The sequence below is a fragment of the Peromyscus leucopus genome, chromosome 1, assembly GCF_004664715.2.
Source record: "Peromyscus leucopus breed LL Stock chromosome 1, UCI_PerLeu_2.1, whole genome shotgun sequence".
Classification (NCBI taxonomy): Eukaryota; Metazoa; Chordata; class Mammalia; order Rodentia; family Cricetidae; genus Peromyscus; species Peromyscus leucopus.
In genome coordinates this window covers 176,257,856-176,270,168 of record NC_051063.1, presented here as the reverse complement: position 1 = coordinate 176,270,168, position 12,313 = coordinate 176,257,856, and the positions used below count along the sequence as shown (strand labels likewise).

At 49.4% G+C, this 12,313-nt stretch overlaps 1 protein-coding gene across 1 annotated transcript in view; it reads right to left on the bottom strand.

Annotated features, from left to right (window-relative positions):
* Positions 1-372: 372 nt before the first annotated feature.
* The window catches only part of Sae1 (SUMO1 activating enzyme subunit 1), a 54,329-nt gene continuing 42,388 nt past the window's right edge, over positions 373-12,313 (bottom strand). The window contains exons 7-9 of the mRNA XM_028854902.2: positions 8,580-8,724; positions 3,620-3,689; positions 373-1,360 (exon numbers count right to left, since the gene is read on the bottom strand). Coding sequence (XP_028710735.1) covers positions 1,268-1,360; positions 3,620-3,689; positions 8,580-8,724 — 308 coding nt within the window. The 3' untranslated portion in view covers positions 373-1,267. The remainder of the gene's footprint in view (positions 1,361-3,619; positions 3,690-8,579; positions 8,725-12,313) is intronic.

Genomic DNA, 12,313 nt, shown 5'->3' with positions numbered 1-12,313 from the left:
CCTGAACTTGCTGCATAGCAGAGGCTGGCCTTGAACTTGTGATCTTCCTATCTCAGCTCCCAGGAGTGTGCCACTGTTAAGCACAGGTTAGGCTCCCAGACACTCAGGATCACTCACTTGACTTCCCCATTACCAATGAGAGTGGACACCACACAGCTGGGATCCTCAGCACAGAGGCAGAAATATAAGCATCTGTGTGTCCTGCCTGTGCAGCCCAGCTGCTACAGTATCAAAAGGAACACGGATGGACAAGAAACCAAGGTGTGTCACTGGAGACAGAAAGGATCTGAAACATGAGTGAGATTCTTCAGGTTTGGGGAAAAGGGGAGACCAGCCAACCACAAGTTTCTAAAACAGAGGAGACAGGCAAGCTTGAGAGAATTATTGTTACTTTATTATCAATCCTCACAACCAACCAAGGGAATCTATGAACTGGAGAAGACAAGTTGCCCCACCTCGAGAAGACCAAACCAACTCAGCCCTGCCACTGGAGGACCTGGGTGCCCAAGACAGGGACTGGGAGAGGCGACCACCTCTAACTTGGGAACACACCTTTTATTATATTTTGAGACAGGTTCTTGGTACATTATGTAGACCAACTTGGCCTTGAAACTTAAGACAACCCTCCTGACCCTCCATCCCAATTTCTAGGATTACATGGTCCCTGGCATTGAATCTGCCTTTTGAGAAATAAAAACTTTTGGCTGAGAGATGGCTCAGGCATTAAAGGCTAGGCTCATAGGCTCACAACCAAAAGATAAGAAATGAACAGTTCCACTAAAGTTTAACTTCTAAGATAGCTAGGTGACAGCCTCTCCCTTCCCAAAGCCCAGGCTACACGCCTGATGAAGGCTCAGTAACCGAGGGCTGTTCTCAGTCCTTCGGGTTGGGCAGAAGTCCACTTCCACTGGGGTTCAGAGGCTCTGGGCCTCATACCCCTGCTGAAGCCCCGCCCCGTTCTGTTACAGAAAGGGTTAAATCCAAAAGCTTGCAAGAAGCTCTGACATCACGAAGCATGATGAAGCATGCTGCTCTTGCTAGGAACTGCCAGTCTCCAATGGCAGCGTGAGCAGTGCCAGAGGGGTGCTATGTGATAGTCGTATTCCAGAACCAGCAGGTCCCTGACACTTGCTAGGACAAAAGCAGGACACAGTCCGGCCTACTTGCTTTAGAAAAATCTTTGTCATTCAGACATGCCTTCTTGGGAAGCCGGCAGGTGACAGGTGGGCTTGGAGCAGGCACGCACACACCTCTGGGCTGCCATACCTCACTTGGGACCCAGGCACTCCACAATTCCACTCCCCTTCATGCCATCGAAAAAGAAGAAGTTGTTGTGAGGAGGGTCCCGCTGAGACAGGGCCTGGGGAAAGACAAGAGCAAGAGGGCTCAGCTTCAATATGAAGAGACGTAACATTAAGTATTAAGAGAGAACAACAAATTGTCAGGCCTTCTAAAAGTGGACTGGGAAAAATTAAATAAGAATTACAAAATAAGGGCCAAGGACGCTGGGTAAAAGCTTCTGCTAAGCCTGACACTGAGTTCAATCCCTGAAGCCCCATGGCATAGAGAGAACTAACTCCTGCAGGTTGTCCTGTGCCCTCCACATGTTCCCATGCACCAGAAAAGGTGACTCCATAGCCAGGGTGACGGCACAGGCCTCAGCACTCAGGTCTGTGAGCCCAAGGCCAGCGGAACATAGTGCAGCCAGACACAGTGAGACCCTGCCTTAAACAAACAAAACCAAATCATACATAGACGATTCAGGCAGTGTTCCTCACCTGAGGCCAGGCTGCCTTTGTTCCCAGGGGTCACTAGCATGTCTAGAAACACATCTACCACCTCCTTCTTGTCCTCCTCCTCAGGGCACATTCTCAGAAGGAGGAGCTCTTGTTACCAGTGGGGGTGGGTGGAGGAAGAAGTGCTGTCTGAGGAGGCCAGAGACGGAACACTCCTAGAGCACTGACCCCAAAGCAGAGGTGACCATGTCTAGGCTGGCCTTGGTCTGCTGTGGTTGGCCTGAGCAGCTGGGCTGCAGATGCCGGTGCTGACGTGACTCACTGACACAGGCTTTGCTGTGCTGGCTGCTGCTGTCACTGCTGCCTCTACCTCTGTGTGCAAAGTCACCAACAGGGTGACTGACGCCTGAAGCCTGCCAGGACAGTGGCAGCTAGAAGGGAGGGAGGGAGGGAGGGAGGGAGGGAGGGAGGAAGGAGGGAAGGAAGGAAGGGAGGAAGGGAAAGCTCATCTGCAGACTTTCACACTCGCCCTCTAACTCCTCCCGTGTACTTTTTATAGGTTCACAGAGAGAGGGCCTCAGATGCAGGCCCTCCTGCCAGCTGGCCAAAATGTTGTAAGCAGAGGGAGTGGAGGGGATGAAGAGACAGGGCACAGGGTGAACATGGGGCAAAAGGTAAAGTGCTTCCCGAGCAAGATGGGGTACGAGATTCCAAACACACCCAGCAACCAAGAATGTGGAGTGCGCTGACTGTCTGGGGTAAACAGAAACAAGATGCTGAGCAACAGCTGTGCCCGCCGGCAGGAAGGAGGGGGCAGCATTAGGACAGGGGTGCGCAGAAGCCATCACCAACAATGGTTCCAGGCCACCTGCCCCAACCTCCATTCTCCACACCCCCAGGACAAACTGCCACGCAGTCTCTGGACGGGTGTTGTTAGGGCGCCATCTGCAGGATAACATCCCAAGAGATGCTGGGCTCTCAGAGTGTAGAAGCAGGTGAGTGAAAAAGGGCCAACGTCCCCCTCGGGCTGAATTTCCTTGCAGAGATGTGGGGAAGTCAGTCAGCCAGGCACACCTCTGTCCACAACAGACAAGGGTGAGCAGTTCCCAGAGACTCTACAGAGAAGAGTTGCAGTGGGGGCGCATGCTTGCAATCCCAGCACTCAGGAGGCTGAGGCACAAGGACTGAGTTTTCAAGGTCAGCATGGGTTATAGATTGAGACCCTGTCTGAAAACACACAAGTTTCTAGGGACTGACCCAGGGGCCTTGGGCGTGCTAAGCACACACTTCACCACTGTTCCCTGCATAAGACAAATATAACAAAGTTGGGCAGATATCAAAGTCTCCAAAGGAAATAAAATCCATTTCAAAGTTTGCCAAAGTTTTAGCAACCCAAACCCTCTAGAAAGACTACAGTAGTTCTTAGACCCAGTCCTCCTCTGTATGTAAGGCATTAACTGCCCATAGCATGAAGCCACAGGTCACTGTAGAAGCTCCCGTAGCCGCTGGCAGAGCACATGCCCACAGACACTGAACTTACACCTGGGCTGTCGATACCCACAGCATTCCGAATAAACGGGGGGCTCTGACACCACTGTGGTGGGTGTAGGTTAGGAGCACAGGCGTTGCTTCTCTTCTGTTCCCTCTTAAACTAGGACCTTGATCTACTCACACAGCTGACACAGCAGAGAAGCAGCAACTGTAGGAAGGAAGCAACCGAGGCCCTAGCTGGCTAGCCCATGGACAGGCTAGTTGGAAAGGCAGGGCATGCATCAAGGCTGAGGGCAAGGGAGGAGGCAGGTCGGAGCCAGCCACCAGCCCTCGGCTCTCTTAGTGCATAGTCAGGGTGCTGGGGTCAGCAGCGAGTTCCACGATGACTTTACCTTCACAATTTCCTGTGCCAAGATCCCTCCAACCACAGCACATACCGGGGCCATCTCACAGAAGCAGTACCTAGAAGACAGACAAGTAAAACATAGCACCAGGGCATTGGGGGCTGTCCTGGATCAAAGTCCTAGCCAGAGGGCAGTGCTAGAACTGGCATCCAGGCGTGAAAATTAAATCTGACCCCAGGGGCTCCTTAAATGGGTGGGAAAGACCTTTAACTTTGGAAAGCACTTCACATGATTTTTTTTTTCAAAGTTGAAGGAAAGACTATCTCTGTGCTTCCTAAAAATAAGGCCCTACAAATACCAGATGTGTGAGTGCCCAGCACATTCCCACAATTCTCTCTGCACACAGGCAGTGTGCTCTTCTGTATGCTATTCCCGAGCCATGGGCAAGCAGGCCGTGTTAACACGCCAAGAGGAACACAGGGCGCAGCACAGTCTTTACGCCCCTCCTAGAAAGCAGCTCCTTCCTTCTGGGCCTGGCTTGAGTACGCAGAGGACAAATGTCAGAGGAGACTGTCAGCTGACCCCCCAAATCACCATCGTGGGGGTCAAAACACGTTTAGCTGCAGGTTCCCAAAGGAAGCTGCCCAGCTAGTTCCCAGCCCACAGCACAGAGGGGTCAGTCAGAGGAGCAAACTGGGGCGACAGCAGGCCACCCTGACCTTTTACAAGGGTACGCATGCCTTCTAGACAATTTTAAAGGCATACCACCCCCACACATATACGGTAAACTCAACTACCAACACCCGCCCATTCTGTGATCTGGTAAGCCAATGATAAGTGTTTAAACTGCCATCAAGGAACCGTGCACAAACCATCCAAAGGGTCTGCTGCATATGAAAGAGACCCATCCCATAGAGAACAGTAAACCCCAGGCACAGACGACCAAGTGTGGTAACAATGTGCCTTTGATCACAAAACAAAACCAAAACCAAGACTACGTAGCTCAAGCTGGCCCCAACCCTCAGAATGCTCCCGCTTTAGTCTCAGGAGCACTAGGCCTGAAGGTGAGAAGTGGCAGCACTCCAGGCCCAGTCTCTCTGTTCATTCTTAGGGTACTGGGGACTAATCCAGGGTCTGGCGCAGGCCAGGCAGGTGTCTGCCAGAGATACACCCTTTGCCCTCTTCTTACCTTCTGAGACGAGAGCTTACTAAACTGTCCAAGCTGGCCTTGAACTTGTGATCTTCCTGCCTTTGCCTCCTGAGCCATTACAGGACATGCCACACAGCCACTTGTTAAGCAAACAAACCACTCACACACCCACACTCTGCCTGTTACACTCCACAGTATTTTGCTTTTTTCTTCCTCACAAGTACTGTTTTAGGCGGTGGTGCCGCCTGTCTTTAGCCCCAGCACCGGGAGGCAGAGGCAGGTGGAGCTCTGTGAGTCCTAGAACAGTCAGGTCTACAGAGAGTATACACACATGAAGACCCGAGTTTATCCCCAGAACCCATGTGAAAGCTAGGCACGATGGAGACAAGATGATACCCGGGGCTTTCTGGCTAGCTAGTTTAACCAATGAGCACCCTCCAGGTTCGGTGAGAGACTGTCTTAGAACCGTAAGATGGAGAATGACTGAGGAAGATACCCCAATGCAACCTTTGGTCTCCACACCCATAGGAAAGCACATGTATGGGCGCCTACCCATAGACATACAAACCTGTCGGGGCTGGGGGGCTGGGGCTGTAGCTTAGTGGTATAGCATGTGCTCAGTGTGTCTGAGTCCTTTAAGTCAGTCTCTAGCACCAAAAAGAAAAAGTGTGTGTGGGGGGGAAATCCAAAAGAACAAAAAACAAAAATCCCAGAAAGTTCACAAAGGATGACATGGGTAGGTAAGAGGTTGAAATGGTCTCCCTAGAGTCCTGGTTAGCCTTGAACTCGAGGCAATGCTCTTCCCTCTGCCTCAAGTTGATGGGAGGACAGGTATGTGCTGAGATGTCTGATGCCTAAGACAAATACTACACGATTCCACTTACATGAGAGATTTAGGACAGAGTGCACTGGAGGCCCCAGGGGCGGGAGGACTAGAATAGGTAGTCGATGGTGATGGCTGTGCAACAGTGAGAGCAGAATTAATGCCAAGGAATGGCGTACCCAAAAGTGGTTAAAATGGGGCAAAGAGCACTTGCTGTTCTTCCAGAGGACCTGGGTTCTATCTATTCCCAGCACCACACAGTGGCTCATAACCACCTGTTATGCCCAGTTCCAGAGCAGCTGACACCCTCCTCTGGCCTGTGTGCTCCTGCACACACATGGTGCAGACAACATGCAGGCAAACATCCACACACATGAAGTGTAAGTAAACAAAACAAAACAAAGGCTAGAGTGAGGCCCAGGGAGATGACTCAGTAAGTAAAGGCACAGACCTGGTGACTTGAGTTCAATCCGTGGAACCCAATAAAGGAGGAAAGAGAACGGACTCCACAGGTATTCTCTGACCTCCAGACACACTGTGACATATGTATCCTACTCTCCCATCACCACATACTAACACACCTAAAACAAATTGCTAAAATGGCCAAATTAGAAAAAATTATTACTGACTTTACTCATTTACATCTCTATTTAATAATGTGAACACGCCACAGCACCGAGTAGAGGTCAGAGGACAACTTGCAGAAGGCTGGGTTTCTTCTTTCACTATGTGGCCATAGGGACTGAACTCAGGTTGAGGCCGTGGCGGCAAGTGCTCTACCCCATGAGCTCATCGTCCCAGCCCAAGATGGCTAATTTTGTCATGCATACTTTACTATCAATTTGTTTTGAGACAGGATCTCATATAACCCAGGCTAGCTTCAAACATGCTACATAGTAGAAGAGGGCTCTGAACTCCCGATCCTTTTAATTTTTTTTTTTTGGTTTTTCGAGACAGGGTTTCTCTGCGTAGTTTTGCGCCTTTCCTGGAGCTCACTTGGTAGCCCAGGCTGGCCTCGAACTCACAGCGATCCGCCTGGCTCTGCCTCCCAAGTGCTGGGATTAAAGGCGTGCGCCACCACCGCCCGGCCCTCGATCCTTTTAATTTTTAAAAAATACAGCATCATTTATTTTGTACATAAAGTTAGGAACATTTGTTTATGAAGTGCTGACACTATAAACACACCCTAATAAAGTAAGTGATGGTTAAATTAATAGCTACACACCCAGGCAGTGTAATAACAAGTATGTACAAGTAACAAGCGGATGTACAATAACAGAGATCTGGTTAGTAACATAAATAAGCCACATGGTATACTGTAAAGAGGCAATTGAAGAATACCTATTATAATATTTAAACAATAGAAAAAAATTATCTGTGAGCCCAGACCCAAAGATGTTAGCAGCAGCTGAAACAGGCCATCTTTTCCCATCAGAAAAGCAATAAGGCTCTTTGAGGAGACAGCACTCCCAACAAGACGGTGAGGGGCACAGGCCAGATGAAGGACAGACACGCAAGCAAAGCTGTCCCTGCTCAGCTGAGAGCGGGAGACATTTCCTGAGCACAGCCCTATCCTATCCCCTAGCCTGCCAGCAGACAGCCTTCAAGAGGCCTCCGAACACCTCTTACTTAGAAGGCAATAGGAGAAGCAGCTGAACACACAGAACCTAGACAGGGATGCGGTTTCTACAGAGGGTAGGCAGGTACAAAAGAGAAGGGCCAGCCAGTAGCTCATTAGGCCATGTATAGCCCGTCCCTTCTGTTGCCTGGTGAGATATCAACAGCCAGTTCATCACCATAAGTGCTCAAATTAGTCCATTAGCTGTATGAGAACTGACTGCCTGGGTGGGTCTGTTGGAGAAGCTTGGTGGAGAAGCAGGCTCTGAAGTACAGAGCAAGCAATGCCTGCTCCTCGTGTTCTGGTCCTTCCCACAGCAGGAGCAGAGTGCCAAGCATGCAGTGCTGCCAGGCCTGCTCTTGTGTGTCACTCTTGCCAAAGTACCTCAGAGACGGCTTTCCTAGCTGTGGAGGCCAGCCTTTTAGTTCAGAGCTGCACAGGGAGTTACAGACCAATGGTGCTCCTACATGGGTGATGCGGCTAGGGTGGGTATGAGGAGCCCAGAAAGAGAGAAGGCTCTAGGAAGGAACCTGGAAGCAGTATGGGCTAACAACACGGCTGCGCAGAAAGACCTCGTGCAGGGGACTAGCCATTGTGCGTCCCTGAACTTCCACCCCTTGCCTACAAACAGCATCGCTTGGAGGACTAAGGCAGATCACGAGCTCACCGAGCAACTGTCCTGTTGCAGAAAGCTGCTCAGGAATTGCAGCAAATAAACTGTGCTCACAATTCCTAGGGCTACAGCTTGGAGGCTCAGGGGCTGGGGTGGAGGGTCAGCTCAAGGGTGCCCCGGATGGCAGAGCTGCCTGGAAGGAACTCAGGGCTACTTGTCCACAACATCCCAAGCCTGACCGTGTGAGAGCAGGAGACTGCCAAGGCTAGAGCTTCCCAGAGCCTGAGGACTGGATCTGAGGTCTCTACTGATCCACTGGATGACAAAAAACTACCCCAATATCTACCAAGTGACCAGTCACACCTTTAGACCCAGCAACTCGCTCCTTATTCATCTACCAGGTAGCCGAATCTGGACAGTGTACGACCCAAGGAGACACAGGACAGCATTACACAGCTAAGACTGAACACAAGGCCAGCACGCAGGGAAAAGCTGTAGTGCTCCACACGCTGGGATCCTCCACCCTGTGACAGGTGAGGAAATGACGCACCGATGAACCCCTCACACAGGACAGAGGTGAGACAGAAAGACCCAGAACGTGCTAACAGACCACATCGCACCTTCAATGTCAAACCACATGAAACCAAACCTACAAGTCTTCGTTTCTCTTGCAGTGTTGGTTATAGCACTGGTAGGTGGTTTATGCAGCTGGCAAATGTGGCACAGGAGTCCCCTTTGAGGCTTTGGGTCTCCATAAAGACAAACACCAAAACCAGCTGTCTGTCTGTCTGTTCAGATACCAACCTGACAAAGTCATCGGGAAGCAGGTCAGGACTGACGCCCAGTGAGTCAAGCACATCATTTCGTATCTGCAGCAGCAGTTCAGCATCCTCACTGTAGCTCTCAGAACTGGGATCTCTCCCTTTATCTGTGCGGAATTTCAGCAGCACTGGGAAAGGGGAAAAGGAAGTTAGAGAGCCAATCTTATAATGAATGTTCTGATCTCACTTCAAAATCTCAATAGAAGGAAAACCCAAAATATCTTTTTTTTTCTTTTTTACTATTTACCTATAGGAAATAATACATTAATCAAAATGCAGGCCAGGTGAAAGGTAATACACTTTTTTTCCCCATCCAACAAATGCTGTCAGAAAGGCAACTATAGCCGTGCAACAGCTAAATTTTCTGTGGCAAATGTAAAGTAAAATGGGATCTGACCCAGGTCAAAGTCAGGTAAGGCTTTCCTGAGGAGGAAACAAGTAAAATGTGTGTGGGCAGAAGAGGCCAGCAGACGGCCCCGTTACTACGACCTGGAGGAGAGGTTGGGGTGGGAGGCCTGCATTCTAGGCATCAGTACAAAGGGCTGATAGCCAAATACTTACTCACCAGACAGGCAAGTTACTGCAAACAAACCTCCCTTAACACAAGAACTATGTCAAACTCCAGGAACCAAGGAAGCAGGGAAAGGTTCCAACCACGTCTCGGCCCCAGGCTTATGTAAGGAGAACTTGGTCCAAATGAAGCAGTACCACTGATACAAGCACTTTCTGCGGCTGCTGTACCGGCCTGTTGTCACCTGTGTACTTTTTCAAGGCAGAGCGACCACAGGGTCACAGTCTGCCCCATACTATAGGGTATTTCCGAGTGGAGGGAGACACGTCCATCAGCTTAGCAGCCTCAGCCCCCGGTGCTCCGCACAGTACTTACCTGGACAGGCACTCTACTGTTAGCTAGACACACTCATTTAAGTCTTAGCCCCACAGGGCAGAGGCTCCTCTGAAGATGAAGGAGACTGGAAAGCTGAGCCATCTCAAGTTGCTCCAGGCTCTTAAAAATACAAGCATTTTGAACTTGACCCAACTAAAGAACTATTCCTTTTTCTTTTCTTTTTTTTTAAAAACATTTATTTATTTATTATGTATACAGAAGAGGGCACCAGATCTCATTACAGATGGTTGTGAGCCACCATGTGGGTGCTGGGAATTGAACTCAGGTCCTCTGGAAGAGCAGTCGGTGCTCTTAACCTCTGAGCCATCTCTCCAGCCCCTCCTTTTTCTTTTTTAAATTAAGATTTTAAATTATGTGTGAGTGTGTGTATGTGCATGTGCGTATGTACACATGACTGCAGGTTCCTGTGGAAGCTAGAGGAGTCTGATCTCCTAGAGTTACAAATGGCTCAGTCGCCTGAATTGGGTGCTGGGAAACTAACTCTGATCCTCTGGAAGAGTAGCAAATACTCTTAACCCCTGAGGCATCTCTCTAGTGCTAGGGGTTTTTTGTTTGTTTGTTTGAGACAGGGTTTCTCTGTAGTTTTGAACCTGTCCTGGATCTTGCTTTGTAGACCAGGCTGGCCTCGAACTCACAGAGACCCACCTGGCTCTGCCTCCTGAGTGCTGGGATTAAAGGCGTGCGCCCCAGGTTTTTTGACTTTCTTTTTTAAAGCACATCCTATTACTTTAAGACTGACAAACAGCTTGGCAGATGAGCACCCAAGACTGAGTCTCAGTTTCCAAGTAGCACAAATTCTTTATCTGACCAGCCCCAGAGGCACTTACATGGTGTCAGGCAGACCTAGGTATGAAAGTAAACTAGTGGGTAGGTCTTGATTTCTGCATCTGGAAAGCTTACGATTGAGGCAACATTGGTTAACAGAAAATTCACAGGGGCAATGGGCCTCCACCAAAGTCTGAGCAGGTAGAAGAAAAGACTATGATTTCTGGGGAGTCTCTGCTGAAGGGTCTCCATGTCTCTGGCACATCTTATGTGTTGGAATTATTGCTCACTCAGGGTATTGTTTGTGGTCTGGTATGTCAGCCTCTCCAGGGGCATCACTGAACCCCTTAGTGCTGTCTGAGCACTTGACAAGCTAGAGGCCAGCCACCATGCACTGCCACATGAGCTCGGCTTCTACCCACACACCAAATGTGCATGCAATGAAGACACCTCATTTGGCATCTGGGGACTGGCTGGAATGGCAGCTGCACTCTTACTCAGAAAGCCCCTTCCCCAATGTCCCATGAAAACAGAGAAACTCCAGACACCAGACAGTCTAGCCACAGCAATTTCTCTGGGTGGCTCTTGCACATTGTCAATGACTGCAGAGAAGACAGGGCACCAACCCCCATAGTGTTGAACAAAATCCAAACAGTGATAGACCCTGCTGTGTGTAAGGAGCCATGCTCAACAGCCTACATGTATCAGTATCTTCACAAGAGTAACCCCAGAGGATGGTGAGAGGAAGAAATATCCAGTGAGAGATGACTCAGTTAACTGCTAATGGAAAAGGAACAGGAGTGTAAACGTAGGCCTGCTTCTGGAATCCAAAAGTGGCAGAACCATGCAGCAATTTGGCACTAAAGGTGCCATGTGGTCTGGTCCTTTGCCACACTGGACTACATTTTTGCAAGACACATTTCCCAGATGGTCTTGAATGCTCACAAAGGTAACAACATCCACTGCAAGTTACTAGATCCGAGGATGAGCAGAGGGAGCAGAACCCCATGTCCATCTGTCTTCAGAGAGTAACATCAACTTTGCCTCAGAAAGAAACCAGGTGGCACCAAGAGGAAGAGCAAAGGCAGAAGGCAGCGGCCTGGCCATTCTGGGTGCAGTCCGCCTGGATGAGGCCGGCAGGCTGGCACCGTGCACATACCTCACTGACCACATCTGAGGTACTCTCAGGGCCACTGGGAAGGCGGCCAACAGCAGGGCCACTTATTTGCAGTAAAGCAAACAGAAGCTGTCTTTTTTCCTCTTTTTCGAATGTCAGCACTCATTAGCAGAGGTGAAGGGGGCGGGAAGGAACTCATGTTCCAGAAAGGACTGACCCCAGCCCCTGACAAGTTCTTACTACATTCTGCTCTTTGTTCTGCTTTCGGAAGCTCTCAAACAGTCAGCCACACACGAGCAGGGCTGTTGACTCTGCATTTCTGAAGCACACCTCCTCACCAGTTTGGGCTGTAATTCGTTCAGATCAAACACTGGGATGGAGAACTGCTTTGCCAAAAGATGACTCATCGGATAACATAAAAACACTACAAAATGAGAGTTCTAAACTTGATTAACTTCATCTGAGCGATTTTACTCAGGTTACCCAAGTATAGAAGGATGATAACATGTACTGATGAAGATAAACCGAGGTCTCTGCTTAAGTTTAGGACTAGTCCATGTCCTAAACTTATGTGATGAAAAAGACAAATTTTGCAAATGAGCTTCTGCCAGGCAGTGGTGGCACACGCCTTTAATCCCACCACTCAGGGAGGGAGAGGTGGAAATCTCTGAGTTCGAGGCCAGCCAGGGCTACACAGAGAAACCCTGTCTAGAAAAACAAAACCAAACATTTTTTTTTCATGTTATTACAGAGAATCTGTGTGTATGTGAACATTAATACAATTTCTACAAAAATATCTAAATATACACAAACTTCATCTGAATTCAGAACATCAGCTCAGTGCTACCAGCAGTTGTGGTCACACAGTTAGAAGAACACTGGTAAGTTCACATTCAAGTTTAGCCTGCGTTACACAGTGAGATGCTAT